The sequence below is a fragment of the Crocuta crocuta genome, unplaced genomic scaffold (assembly GCF_008692635.1).
Source record: "Crocuta crocuta isolate KB4526 unplaced genomic scaffold, BGI_CrCroc_1.0 scaffold84, whole genome shotgun sequence".
NCBI lineage: Eukaryota > Metazoa > Chordata > Mammalia > Carnivora > Hyaenidae > Crocuta > Crocuta crocuta.
The window spans coordinates 3715097-3728148 of record NW_027530213.1 but is presented as its reverse complement, the minus strand read 5'-3'; the positions used below and the strand labels follow the sequence as shown (position 1 = coordinate 3728148).

The 13052-nt window shown below is 45.8% G+C and overlaps 1 protein-coding gene across 1 annotated transcript in view; it reads right to left on the bottom strand.

Annotated features, from left to right (window-relative positions):
- The window catches only part of HLCS (holocarboxylase synthetase), a 223286-nt gene extending 215855 nt beyond the window's left edge, over window positions 1-7431 (bottom strand). Inside the window, exons 1-2 of the mRNA XM_077765496.1 lie at window positions 7370-7431; window positions 6757-6797 (exon numbers count right to left, since the gene is read on the bottom strand). Of these exons, the coding sequence (XP_077621622.1) occupies window positions 6757-6797; window positions 7370-7431 (103 nt within the window). The remainder of the gene's footprint in view (window positions 1-6756; window positions 6798-7369) is intronic.
- Window positions 7432-13052: the final 5621 nt, after the last annotated feature.

The following is a 13052-nucleotide window of genomic DNA, read 5'->3' as shown; positions in this document are numbered from 1 at the left end:
CACTTTTCCAGAAAGGGGACGGAGGTTTTGCACAGATTAAGCGACCGCCACGTGAAAGAGCCTGCTGAACTTGCAGCCACCCGGCTAAGCACGGAGCCAAAAAAACAAAGGCTGTGTGCAAATCGAAACAAAACAGATGCAAAGGCAATCAGTGGGGTGCCCCGGTCGGTGAAACTCGCCGACTGCCTGGGCCGTTTTTTGTCACCCAGGAGCCATCTGACCGAAGACTGAGGATCTGCTGTCTTTTCTGGGAATTCAAGTTCAAATTCAGCGCACAGTGGAGGAGAGGATGTCAGCAAATACGCTCCAGGTGAGCAGTGCCCNGCTGCCTAGTGTTCTTGTACGTGCGGGTCACCAATTTGTGAGCGTCCTAAGACCAGGAAAAAAAGGGAAACTTACCAGTCATGCGTCACAGTGTTCTTGTCCCCGAAGAGGAGCATAATTATTCCTGACAGTGAGATTTCTCCCGCGGAACCGCGCTTGTTTAAACGGCAGTTTGCAAAAACACGGGGCCCCAGCATCTCTGAAGCATACATAGCAGAGATCTTCCCTGCGTTGCTTCCTACCCTGGCCTTCGTTGTAAGTGGAGGGCACAGTGCGCTAGCGACCGCGTCTGCCGCTCCCAAATCTCGCCTAATCCAAGGATGGATTTTAAGCTGCCCTCACCACTTCTTCGTCAGCCTTGAAATTGCAGTATAGAAAACCTGCTTTTAGAACTTCAGACTTAAACTCAAGAGAACATAGGAACTTCTTCCCCATTGCATAGAGCAACAGTAGATTTTAAAAGAGAGAGAATCCGAAAAGAAATAACTGGGCTCAGAAACTGGATAAGCACCACAGTGGACCAGAGCCAAGAGAAAGACAGTAAGCGCTGAGCAAGGCTCAAGCGGTATCTTCCACTTCCCGGCAGGACAGCGGCAATTGGGAAGGGAGTTCCTTCATAGTCACAAGGCCTAAAATTGTGTCACTGGAGAAAGACATGAATGAATCCCCTCTAAGTAAGGCTTTAGCCTCTCCAGGATAACACGGGGCTAACAAGTTAGGAATAAGAAAAGGAAAAAGCCCCTCGGTGGCTCAGTCGGTTAAGTGTCCAACTTCGGTTCAGGTGATCTCACGGTTCGTGGGTTCGAGCCCCGCACCGGGCTCTGTGCTGACAGCTAGCTCAGAGCCTGGATCCTGCTTCAGATTCTGTGTCTCCCTCTCTCTCTGACCCTCCCCTGTTCACGCTGTCTCTCTCTTTCAGAAATAAATAAAAAACATTTTTAAAAAAAAGAAAAGGAAAAAGCTTAACAAAGTGATAAACCCTAATGTTTTACTGGACAAACCCTTCAGATAGCCTTCTTGGAGTTTGCTGAATTATGGCTCTAAGGGCCAGTCTCTCCACTTGCACTATGGAGAGGTCATCGCTTCTGTCCGAAAGTCATAAGCATCTCTCGTTTTTCCCCGTTCCTTAAGAGCTTTGTAACCCCACCTTCCCAGACACGTAACTCCAACGAGCCAGAGTAGGAATTCTCCAGCTTTGCCTTTAGATGCTTCAAGATGTCGTGGTCTCAGAAGGGGAAATGGGAGAGTCCATTCTGTATACAGCTCTGTTACAAAGAACGGGGACCACAGTGGGTGAACTTGAACTGCGCAGTGTGTGAAGCTCCTTCTTGACCCTTGGGCTGAGGAGCACTATTCCCCCTGAGGCCCAGGAAGGCAGACAGAGGAGTAAGAGAAGTTAAACAGGCACATGTCAGGCTCAAGGATGGAGCCTGGCTTCATCATCCCCAGATGGAAGAAAAAGGGAAGGATGCAAAATTAGACCTCAGACCTTTCTGTGTGCGTACGTGATTCACAACTTCAGTCTCTCGTCACTCTCAAGTGTGGTCCCGGGACCGGCAGCACTGGGACCGCCTGGGAACTCACTAGAAATGCAGAACCCCAAAGTCCACCCCGGACCCACTGAATCAGCGTCTGCACTTTCACCAGATCCCCAGGTGATTCACAAGCACGTTAAAAATTTGAGCACGGTTGGGGCGCCTGGGTGGCTTAGTCGGTTAAGCGTCCGACTTTCGCTCAGGTCATGATCTCGCGGTTCTTGGGTTCGAGCCCCGCGTCGGGCTCTGTGCTGACTGCCCTCTCAGAGCCTGGAGCGTATTTCAGAGTCTGTATCTCCCTCTCTCTCTGACCCTCCCCTGCTCACGCTGTCTCTCTCTCTCTCTCTCTCCTAGAAATAAATTTAAAAAAATATTTAAAAAAAAATTTGAGCACTGTTGAAGTCCACTTCTGTCACTCCCTAGGTCTGGGCTGCTCTGGACTATTAACTAGACTCTTCCAAATTGTTGTGGAGAACAGACCAGGAATAGACCACAAACTAGGAATTTAAAAGCAAGACACTGTCATTTACAAGAACATCACTGCAGGGAGTTATTGCGGGGCTCACAGGCCAGCAACTGAACGCCAGCTGGGTAACTCCTCACCATGACTCACTCTCGACAGAAAAAACGGATCCAAAGTTTCTAGTCTGCTCTTAGGAGGCATGCCCTGGAAGTGATGGGTTAGGGAGAAGGCAGAGTGTTAACCAAAAGAGTGTCACTCCCCTAGAGGACGTCCTGCTCCCCCATGAAACAGATTAACTGTCCCTCCCTAGCGGAAGCCTGTCCTACTGACATTAGCTCTGTCTGCCTTTGGAAAGCTTTCCAAACTCAGTCAAGTGGCCAGAGCTGAGAAGGATAGTTTGTGAGGGGAGCCTAGTCTGATGGGAGTGTTTAGCAGATGCTCAGTTTTAAATAGCTCTCACCGTAAACAGTTCACTTTAGCAACTGAACTACACAGTCTCTGCTTTATACGTAAGAGCATCTATTCCCTCCACATCGGTGTGGGAGTGCTAAAACACATGATATGCACAGATCTCAGGGTCTCAAGAATGACCATCTGTTTGGAAAAAATGGTCCTCCAAAAAAAGTATTTAAAAGCAAATTTAGTTGAAATCATGAGGTTTTTGTTGGTAAAAACCATAGCATGGGAAAAGCTCTTCTTTCATTCTTTGAATGTCTATGGTGTGTTATGTTTGTTAGCCAGAAAGTAGCAGGGTGACTATCCGCATATGCGTTTAACTGTGAAGTAAATTAAACAATTTTAAGCCAATGATCCTTTTTATTATTGGTATAAAACCAAAAAGAAAACTGCAATTTGGACTGACAGAAACAAGCTACCAGCAAAAGTATAACTGAGAATTGGGCGGTGAACAGGGCCTCAAAGGGGAAGAAGGTTGTCATTTTAAATCTTGCTGATTGACAAATGCCAGGCCCCAAAAAGGTACAGATCAAACCAACCAACACCCCATCCTTGGTCAAAGATCAATTTTGGATTCCTAATTTTTAAAAGCATGTATTCCAAATAGGAGAATTTTGTATTAAATGCCTTGCACATTTCCATAAAGTATTTCTTATATAAGGAAGCTGAGAATTTGCTATTTTAATTGCATTTTAATTTTTAAAAACTTTGGTTATCTTTCTAATATTGTTGCTTTTTGGAGGTTTTACATTTATTAAAAGGACTCTAAGTTCTACACAATTATTTGTAATTAAAAATACAGATAATAGGGGCACTTGGCTGGCTTAAAGAGCATGTGATTCTTGATCTTGGGGTCATGAGTTCAAGCCCCAAGTCAGCTGTAGAGATTACTTTTAAAAAACACAGATTATAAGGGTAATTTTTGACCCAAGAATTAAAAGATGCTTTCACACAAAACCTTAAGAGCCTATACTCAATATGTCATTATTTCTTCATTCTATGGAATGCCAAAAAAGTAGCTATTTCCCGGCAGCAAAAATAAACATGTTGACTGGTAGTAGGTCAAGACAATGCTAACTGGGAAAATTATTTGAATTTATTCATTATAAATCTTGGCATAACAGTGTGTCACACATTAAATTGGTGACAGTGTTACATATATTTTAAAGGATGTAAGTTTTAAAATAGGATTGAGCATAGTTAAAATTTATTTACCAGCTGTGTAAAATGTATTGATCCTAGTATTATCAATTGCTCGGTAACAGGCAGAAGGAGTTAGTTTGGCTACAGATCACACACACGTGTATCTTATAACTGCGGTTTAAGTGACAGTATAGGGACGTGGTAATGAGGAAATGAAGCTTACAGAGAATGGCGTAGACTGAGCTGATTTCCAGGTGCAAGGGCCAGGTGGACCCTCCTCCAGTAAGTGAATATCTGGAGAGGGCTGGGGACCACTTGCCTAATTGTACCACCTTATAAGAACTTGAAACTGTCAGCTATTAGAGGACCAGCATCCCTAAATTGAAAGCAGAATGAAAACAGTGGTAGGAAAGTCTGTATCAGATAAATATACAATGAGCCACACCAAACAAAAGTTCATAGATTAACTAAGCATCCTTCCTGGGATACTAAGAACCAAAGGCACTGTATAAAAATCTTGGTATCTGTTCAGTATATGATTCAACAAGAGCTCTAATGCTTATATTAGTACAGTTTTAGAACATGCCTTGTTAAATCAAGCAAAAGGCAACTTTATTAACGTAAAGAGAAAAGGAGATAAAATGAGAGGATCAAAAGAATTTTAAGTTAGAACACCTCAAACTATCGAAAATAGTAAACTCGTGTCTTTCAGAGAAAAAGAAATGCCTTTTCCAGGTTTGTTCATGAAGGCGGCCTCAAAGCACCCTTTACCCTGAAATTCACCCTAGCGCTCAGCTCCCGGCGTGCATGCTGTTTTCTCCATTAAAAGGAACCAGAGGCCCTCAGAGAAATGCCTGGTGCAGGCCACCTGTGCCAGAAAGAACATAAGCTTCAAAGAAAAATAGGATCATGTCAAAAGGATACAGGACCCCCCCCCCTCCACCAGCCAAATCAGGACAATTTGAGTATCAAATTTAAATGCATTAAATGTATCAGGAGCCACGAGTTCATGATGATCCACAATAAAAGTTATTGTGAGTCTTGTTATTTGATTACATTTGTGCCAACTCATATCCTATTGAAAGTAAGTTAGTAAATAGGAAGTTCTTCCTTTAGAAGGCTATTCCTGAGCCAAGGGAGAATCATCAGTACGAAGGCCCCATAAGCTGTGAGGCCAGAGAGAGCCAGAATTCAGTCGGTCGGCTCTTGACTTAAGGCTCCTGAAGAGTTGGATGGTCCTAAAAATACAGCAGAGAACAGGATGTCCTTAGGTCCAAAGATCTTAAAATTTCAATGAGTCTTGAGAATTGATCAGCCAGTGTGGGAGCCACAAGCTTCTGTGGTTCAGAAATTAGCAATGCTTTGACTTGAATCTGGAGAAGGGCTAAGTGACTGATCTCCTTGAGATTACAGAATCACTGATAGGCTCACGATAGGGGGGATTCAGCGTCTCATTAAAGACTCTGGGAAGAAAAAACAGCAAAACTGTCTGATGATAGTGATCTCCGTTAACCAGGACAGTAACTGCTTTCTTTAAAAAAAAAAACAAAAAAACCATCCCCCCCCTGGGGCGCCTGGCTGGCTTAGTCAGTGAGCATGCAACTCTTGATCTCGAGGTTGTGAGTTTGAGCCCCATGTTGGGCGTAGAGATTACTTAAAAATAAACCCCCCCCAAAAAAAATCCTTCCCCTAATCTGATAAAAGTTTGAGTTAAATATAGACAGGCTTAGAAGAAGCAAAACCATAGATGTATATTTCTGGATTAATAAGGAATCTATGCATATTTAGTATCTATATGCCTGAAACATGTTAGAGAATGAGGCTCTTTTAGGCCCAGCCTTAGAATTCGGATGTGCAATGGGGACTTGCTTTTAACTCAAAATCTTACTAAGACTTTTAAAGAATATTGAAACATCTAAGAGAACATCAGCCTTGCCATACTGATAAGCTTAATTTGCTAGATGTATATAAACTGTTTAATCAAGCAATTGACGTACATAAAAGGGAACTTAATTTAGGAGGGACTTGTGGTCTGGACAGGGATGCTGAGGATCCACTGCGGAAGGACCCTCCCCACCTCTCACCATTCCATGTCTCCTCTCTTGAAGGAAAGCAGGTACAATCCGTGGAAAAGCCGATCTCGGAATTCACAGATGTAACTGTGTGTGTGGTACGTCTACAAGCAGGGGAAGAAATCAGGCCCTCTGTGTAAGACCACACTACACGTCAGCAGCTGGAGAAAGGACAATGCGCCACAAAATGATGGATCCTAAATGTTTTTCTGGGCAAACACTATGGCCCCTTTCAGGTAGCCTTTTGAATCTCACGACCACAAGATTGACCTTTCCCTCCCCTCCCGGACATCACACGTTCTCTTCCCCCTTCCCTGCTGGCCCTAGGAGGGTAGCTTCTGCCTGCATTGCTCAAAGTCCTAACTGTTTCCAGTTTTCATCCCTTCCGTCATTCTGCAGCATGTGCTTTCCTGACGATGGGGTCTTTACCAGTCAGGTAAACGGAAACCACTCTAGACATTCCAGCAGAGGGGATCTGAGAACAGAAAATTGGCCACAGACACAATGAAGGGGCCAACACACCAAACACGGACAGTGACGCAACCCGGAGAACAGAACTAGCAGAAAGCCACTACCCACCCCCAAGGAGCTGGGGTGACCTCAGCCTCGAGCCAGGGTCACCCGGTGGAAGGAGGAGCCTCCCAGATGGGTCCCATGGGAGATGGGGCCACGAGGAAAACTGATGCTGGGGACCCTGGCAAGGGCTAGAGAGGGGAGCCCCCCTGGCTTCTCCACTCTGGCCTCTGCCATCCCCTTGACCTACCTTGTTGGAAGCCGACCAGCAGAGGAGCCTCAAAGAGCCTCCTTAGAGGGGAAGAGGCAAGGGGTGAGTGGGTCCGAGCCAGCCCCTGTCCGTTCTGAAACTCTTCCCTTGAGTTCTGTCTAAAGTCATGATCTTTCTGTTTCTAGGTTATGAGCTGAATTGTGTCCCACCCTCCACCCCGACCGAGCCCTAATGGGGTAATTCTAATCCGTGTACCTCAAAATATATTTGGAGATGAGGCCTTCAAAGTGGTGATTAGGGTGAAATGAGGTCATATGGGTGGGCTTGATCCTGTATAACTGGTGTCCGTGTAAGAGATGAGGACACTAATGCCCACGAAGGGAAGACCATGTGAAGACAGTGGTTGAAAACAGCCATCTACAAGCCGAGGAGAAGAAACCAACTTGCCGATACTTTGATCTTGGACTTCTAGCCTCCGGGCTTTGAGGGCATATATTTCCGCTAGTTAAGCTGCCCAGGCTGCGGTGCCTTGTTACGGCAGTGAGGGTGCACGGATACATCTAGTTCTCGGTAGCCCCTCCTCTGTCTCCCTGGGGCCCTTCTATGAACCACTGGTCTAGAGTGAGTCTTTGCCCCCAAGCTCTGGCCTCACCTGTGTTCTCTTCCAGGGTGGTTCCATTTTCCCTCGGTTTCAGTGGCCGCCCCTTTGAGCATCGTGCCCGGATGGCTCTAGTGCCACCCACAACCAGTGCCTCTACGTATCTACTTGACATTCTGTTAGTACCTCAAGTGCGACATGAATAAAACCAAGCATATTCTCTCCCACAAATTTCCCCTTTGTTCTCATTTCTCTCTCTACGGTTAATGATGTCAGTCTTTTTTTTTTTTAACGTGGACCTAGAATTTAGTCATCTTGGAGTCCCAACTTCACCCCACACCCTCTATATTAGCACTCGGCACCTCCATGCCGTCTCTTGTCTCCAGAGAGTTCCATCTCTCCATCCCACGCCCTCCGGGCCAACTGCCCTACCACCTCTCTTCAGAACTAATGTAATAACCTCCTAATGATGCCCTGTGGACCTTCCGCTTCCCACTGCTCTGTAATCCAGACCATCTCTACATTGTGACTTTCTAAATCCAGCTCTGACCACACCACTCCCCTACTCAAACCCTTCAGGCCCTGCCCCTGCCCACCAGGAAATTCAGGGGGCTTCAGGTGGCATTCAAGAACTTTCCACTGTACCCAGCTAGCCTGGTCTCGGAGTGCCATCCACCCACTCCTTTATTCATTTTACATCAGCACACTATGCACTAGGCTAATCACTACGTATGGTCTTCATTTAACCCTCGCAACTCCGCAGGGCAGCTGTCACCCCCATCTTGCCAAGGAGCAGTTGAGTGACTCACTCAAGGTCCCACGACTGGATAGGGAAGCTGAAGGCTGAATTTGTGTCTTTCTGACTCCAGAGTCCTTCACCAGATAAACTAGACACGAGGGAGCAGAGAATGCTCTGTGTACAACAATAATACATAGAAATGAGAGGTAACAGTGGCAGAAGGTTCCAGCTACAGCGCCGCCAGCCCTGAGGGCAGCCTTTTGTATCCATGTCAGACTGGCGGGGATTGTCCCAACTTGGGCACACCCAAAAAGCTGTAGGTGAGATTTCATCAAGGTCCTCCAGGCAAAGAGCTGGCTCTGAAAACAGAGCCTGCTCCAAACGGCCAAAAGAGGCTTGGGATGCAGGTTCTGTTCAACAGCTAAATGTAACTGATTCAGTAATGTCTTAAAGGACCTCAAGGATAGGAAAATCCAGCGTTTAAGACCGTCCAAATGCTACGTGGCATCCTGGATTGACTTCATAGAAAAATTAGTGAAATCTGAAGTCTGTAGTTTAATTGATGTACTAGTTTTGACAAATCCATGGTTATGTAAGATGCTAACACTGGAGGCAGCTGAGCAAAGAACTCTGCACTATTTTTGCAATTCTTGTAAGTCTAAAATTATCTCAAAAAGTTAAAAAAATTGGGGATGACCTTGTACTGAATTTCACTGGCATTTTTCCCCTGTCCCTAATTAGTCACGTGGTCTTCAGCACATCATTTTCTCTCTCTGAGCCCNTCTAAAATTATCTCAAAAAGTTAAAAAAATTGGGGATGACCTTGTACTGAATTTCACTGGCATTTTTCCCCTGTCCCTAATTAGTCACGTGGTCTTCACATCATTTTCTCTCTCTGAGCCTGAGCTTTCAACTATTTAAAAAGGATGGAGTGACACACACCAGATCGTCTTCAAGCTCTAAAATTCTGAGATCCTGGGGAACCTCGCTGGGCATCCCGACCTCGGCTCAGGTCATGATCTCACAGTTTTGTGAGTTCGAGCCCCACATCGGGCTCTGTGCTGACAGCTCAGAGCCTGAAGCCTGCTTTGGATTCTGTGTCTGCCTCTCTCTCTGCCCCTTCCCCACTTGCACTGTGTCTCTGTCTCAAAAATAAATAAGCATTAATAAAGTTCTGGGGTCCTAATACATTTATAATGTGATTCACGTCACAAGGACGTGATTTGCAGAGACATCTTATTCACTTTCATAACCCTGGTATTTAGCACCCTGCTAGCATGTACTGGGTGCTCAATAAAAGTTGTTGAAACTAAACTGGCTCCTATCTCAATTTGTAAGAGGACGTAGAACTGTTACCTTTTGCCTATTTGGCCACTAGAGAGCGAAGTTCTCACAGAAATTCTCTTCACTGAAAGCAAATTTATCTTCTTCCAACAGACAGGAGTGGTCCTTTTCAACCCAAGTACATAAAAATCCGTTCCTGGCTGGGGGAGGGGAGTCACCATCTGTGAATAGTTTCCTGCCCATCAGACAGGACCTCCACTTGGGGTTATTAGTACCATAAACTTCCAGAAGATTAGACACACACACACAGCACTCAGAAGCTTCGAAAGCCTAAACCACCTCAACAGATCAGAGCCTGAACTGCGAACAGGTGAGCTCCACTCACTTCAAGTACGTTGCTGCTGTCTTCCTATTTCTTGAACAAAAGGTCTCACTTTTAAAAGGCTGGCAAAATGGGGCGCCTGGGTGGCTTAGTCGGTTAAGCATCTGACTTTCACTTAGGTCATGATCTCGCAGTTCGTGGGTTCGAGCCCCGCGTCAGGCTCTGTGCTGACAGCCAGCTCAGAACCTGGAGCCTGTTTCAGAGTCTGTGACTCCTTCTCTCTCTGCCCCTCCCCTGCTCACGCTGTCTCTCTCTCTCTCTCTCTCTCTCTCCTAGAAATAAATAAAAAACATTCAAAAAAAATCTTTAAAAGGCTGGCAAAAGAGGTCAAATGAATGACTGTGGCAATTGACTAAAACCTTCACAACCGAAATGAAAAGAGCATCAGCAATGGATCCCCTGAGCCTGTGTGAGCTGCAGTTTGTATAATGAAGCAACAGAGGCCCCCATCTGGGCGCTGGCATCCTGGGTTCAGATGCTGCCCCAGACCCCCAACTCCCCACGTGGGCACAGACACCTTCAGTGATCATGTGACCGTAAGCAGGTGCCTCTGTACCCAAAGCTCTAGACGCGCAAGACGCTTTCATTCATCCTTTCAGGGGTGGATGTTATTACATCCATCTAACAGCACAGGAGATCCGGGCCGGGGTCTACCCAAAGCAGGTTTCCTTTCAAGAGGATCAACTTGCCTTCTGAGGCACGGAAAGTGTGTCTGTCCCCCAAACGTTCCTGAGCTGGTCGGTCACAGCGCCACACGTCTCTACCACTTGAACCCCTCCCGCAGGTTAAGTAATTTAACATCCCAACAGAATGAGATTTAAATAGAAGTCAGGGTCAAGTTCTGAACTACTGCTTTTATCAGTATCTATCACATTAATTTAGAAAATTCGGAGTAGACAACCCCCAGCCCTGCCCGGGACAGAGCCGTTGTCATACAATTTGCTGGGTAAAACCTGGGACAGAGCCTGTCTGAGCGCTGAGAAAGGGCCAAGAAAGACCAAAGCGACAGCTGGGAGAGTGACATGACTGAGGGTCAAAAGTTCCAAGAGCCCTTTGGCAGAGCTCCCTGGGACTGTCACCCCGCAAAGCACAGATGAAGATAATTTACCAAAGAGCAAATTCAGTCTGAAATCACAAGCGCGTCAGTAACACCCAGCACAGGTGGGTTCTCTCCTTCTGGCTGCAAGTGCTACATGACAGCTGCATTTTCTCTTCTCCCTCAGCCAGCCTGGATGTTTCCCCCCGGGCACTAAGACTTATGTGCTGAGGGAAAGCGAATTGCTGCTTAAACAGGAAAAAAAAAAAAAAAAGTCCTACTATTATAAACTTATCTTACTGGAAATTTCACGGGTCAGAAAGCGAAGTTTGGTGGAAAGAATCTGGGGGAGAACAGGAGCGTTACATGCAGCCCCCCACACTCCCAAGCCAGCATGGCTTTCGTTTCTGGTTTTCTTTTCTTTTTTTAAATTTTTTTTAATGTTTTATTTATTTCTGAGGGAGAGACAGAGACAGCGTGAGCAGGGGAGGGTCAGAGAGAGAGGGAGACACAGACTCTGAAACAGTCTCCAGGCTCTGAGCTAGCTGTCAGCACAGAGCCTGACGCGGGGCTCAAACCCACGAACCGTGAGGTCATGACCTAAGCCGAAGTTAGACACTTAATCGACTGAGCCACCCAGGCGCCCCTCGTCTCTGGTTTTCACTGTATTTGTGTTTCCATAGAGGCACCAGCATCATGACTCCAGGAAGGGCATAAAGCAGCCATGGCCCTTGCTGGTGTCCCTTGCTTTGCAGGTCGACCTGTAATTATTTATTTATAAAAGTTTATTTATCTATTTTAAGAGGGAGAGAGAAAGCATGAGCAGGGGAAGGGCAGAGAGAGGAGATTCCGCACTGCCAGCGCGGAGCCCGACACGGGGCTAGAACTCACAAACCAAACCACGAGATCATGACCCGAGCCGAAGTCCAACACTTAGCTGACGGTGTTTAGCCACCCAGGTGCTCCAACCTGTGATTTTTTAAATGTATTTATGCCCTGCTTGTGGTGAGCATAACATAACATACAGAGTTGTCGAATTGCTGTGTGGCACACCTAAAACACTGTCAACTACAGTTCAATTTAAAAATTATAATATAGCAGCACTATCGACAATAGCCAAATTATGGAAAGAGCCCAAATGTCCATCAATTGATGAATGGATAAAGAAGATGTGGAATACTACTCAGTGATGAAAAAGAATGAAATCTTGCCATTTGCATCAACGTGGATGGAACTGGAGGGTATCATGCCAAGCAAAATAAGTGAGTCAAAGAAAGATACATGATTACACTCATGTGGAATTTGAGAGACTTAACAGATGAGCATAGGGGAAAGGAGAGAAAAATAAGATAAAAACAGAGCGGGAGGCAAACCATAAGAGATTCTTAAACACAGAGAACAAACTGAGGGTTGATAGGGGTCGGGGGAGAGTGGGGAAAATGGGTGATGAGCACTGAAGAGGGCACTTGCTAGGCTGAGCACTGGGTGTTGTATGTAAGTGATGAATCACTGAGTTCTACTCCTAAAAGCCAAGACTCCATTGCATGTTACCTAACTTTTTGTTAGCTAACTTTTGAATTAAAAAAAAATTTTTTTAAGAAACTATAATATAGCTAAACAAAACTAAACAAAATGAGTTTATGCAAATCCCGCTTCTTAGCCTCAAAAGCATCGCAGGCAGTTTACAATAAAATAATAATAAATCCGGTGGAATAAAGGAGAAATTCAGACTGTGGAAGAACTAATTCAGTAACCACAGAGCTAGTACGTCCTGTTTTAAAATGCTCGTAAAGCCCCAGTTAGAGAAAAGGGTCGGTGGCTAGAGACGCCAAGAGCAGATGACGCAGCTGAATTGAAGCGGCTTCATACAGCCCGCTTTGAACTAGATTTCAACCCTGGAAAGACGACTACCTCCAGCCCCCAGGCAGGCATCTTGAATAAGAAGAAAAGCAAAACCAGAAAAGCAGGAGGCGATCAAACGCTTCCTTTCTATAAATAACTCCCCCTAGNTGGGACCGCGCGTCTGCCTTCCCTTTGAGGTTGGAAACTCTCCAAAGGCAAGGACGGGATGGGTCTTTATTCCTGGTCCCTAAGTGAAATGAAGGTGGCTGAAGGGTTTGCTAGACGACAGGGGAAAGTAGCCGAACGGAGCCCCTCCTGATTCGATGTTCGGTGAAGGAGGTGCAGAGCATGGGTCTAAATTGCTTACTTAGTGCATTTCTCGTCCTGGTGTTACTACGTCCTTCATCATGAGAGTGACTGCGGTGCGGATGCACTCTTCCTTTACTGGGGGCCC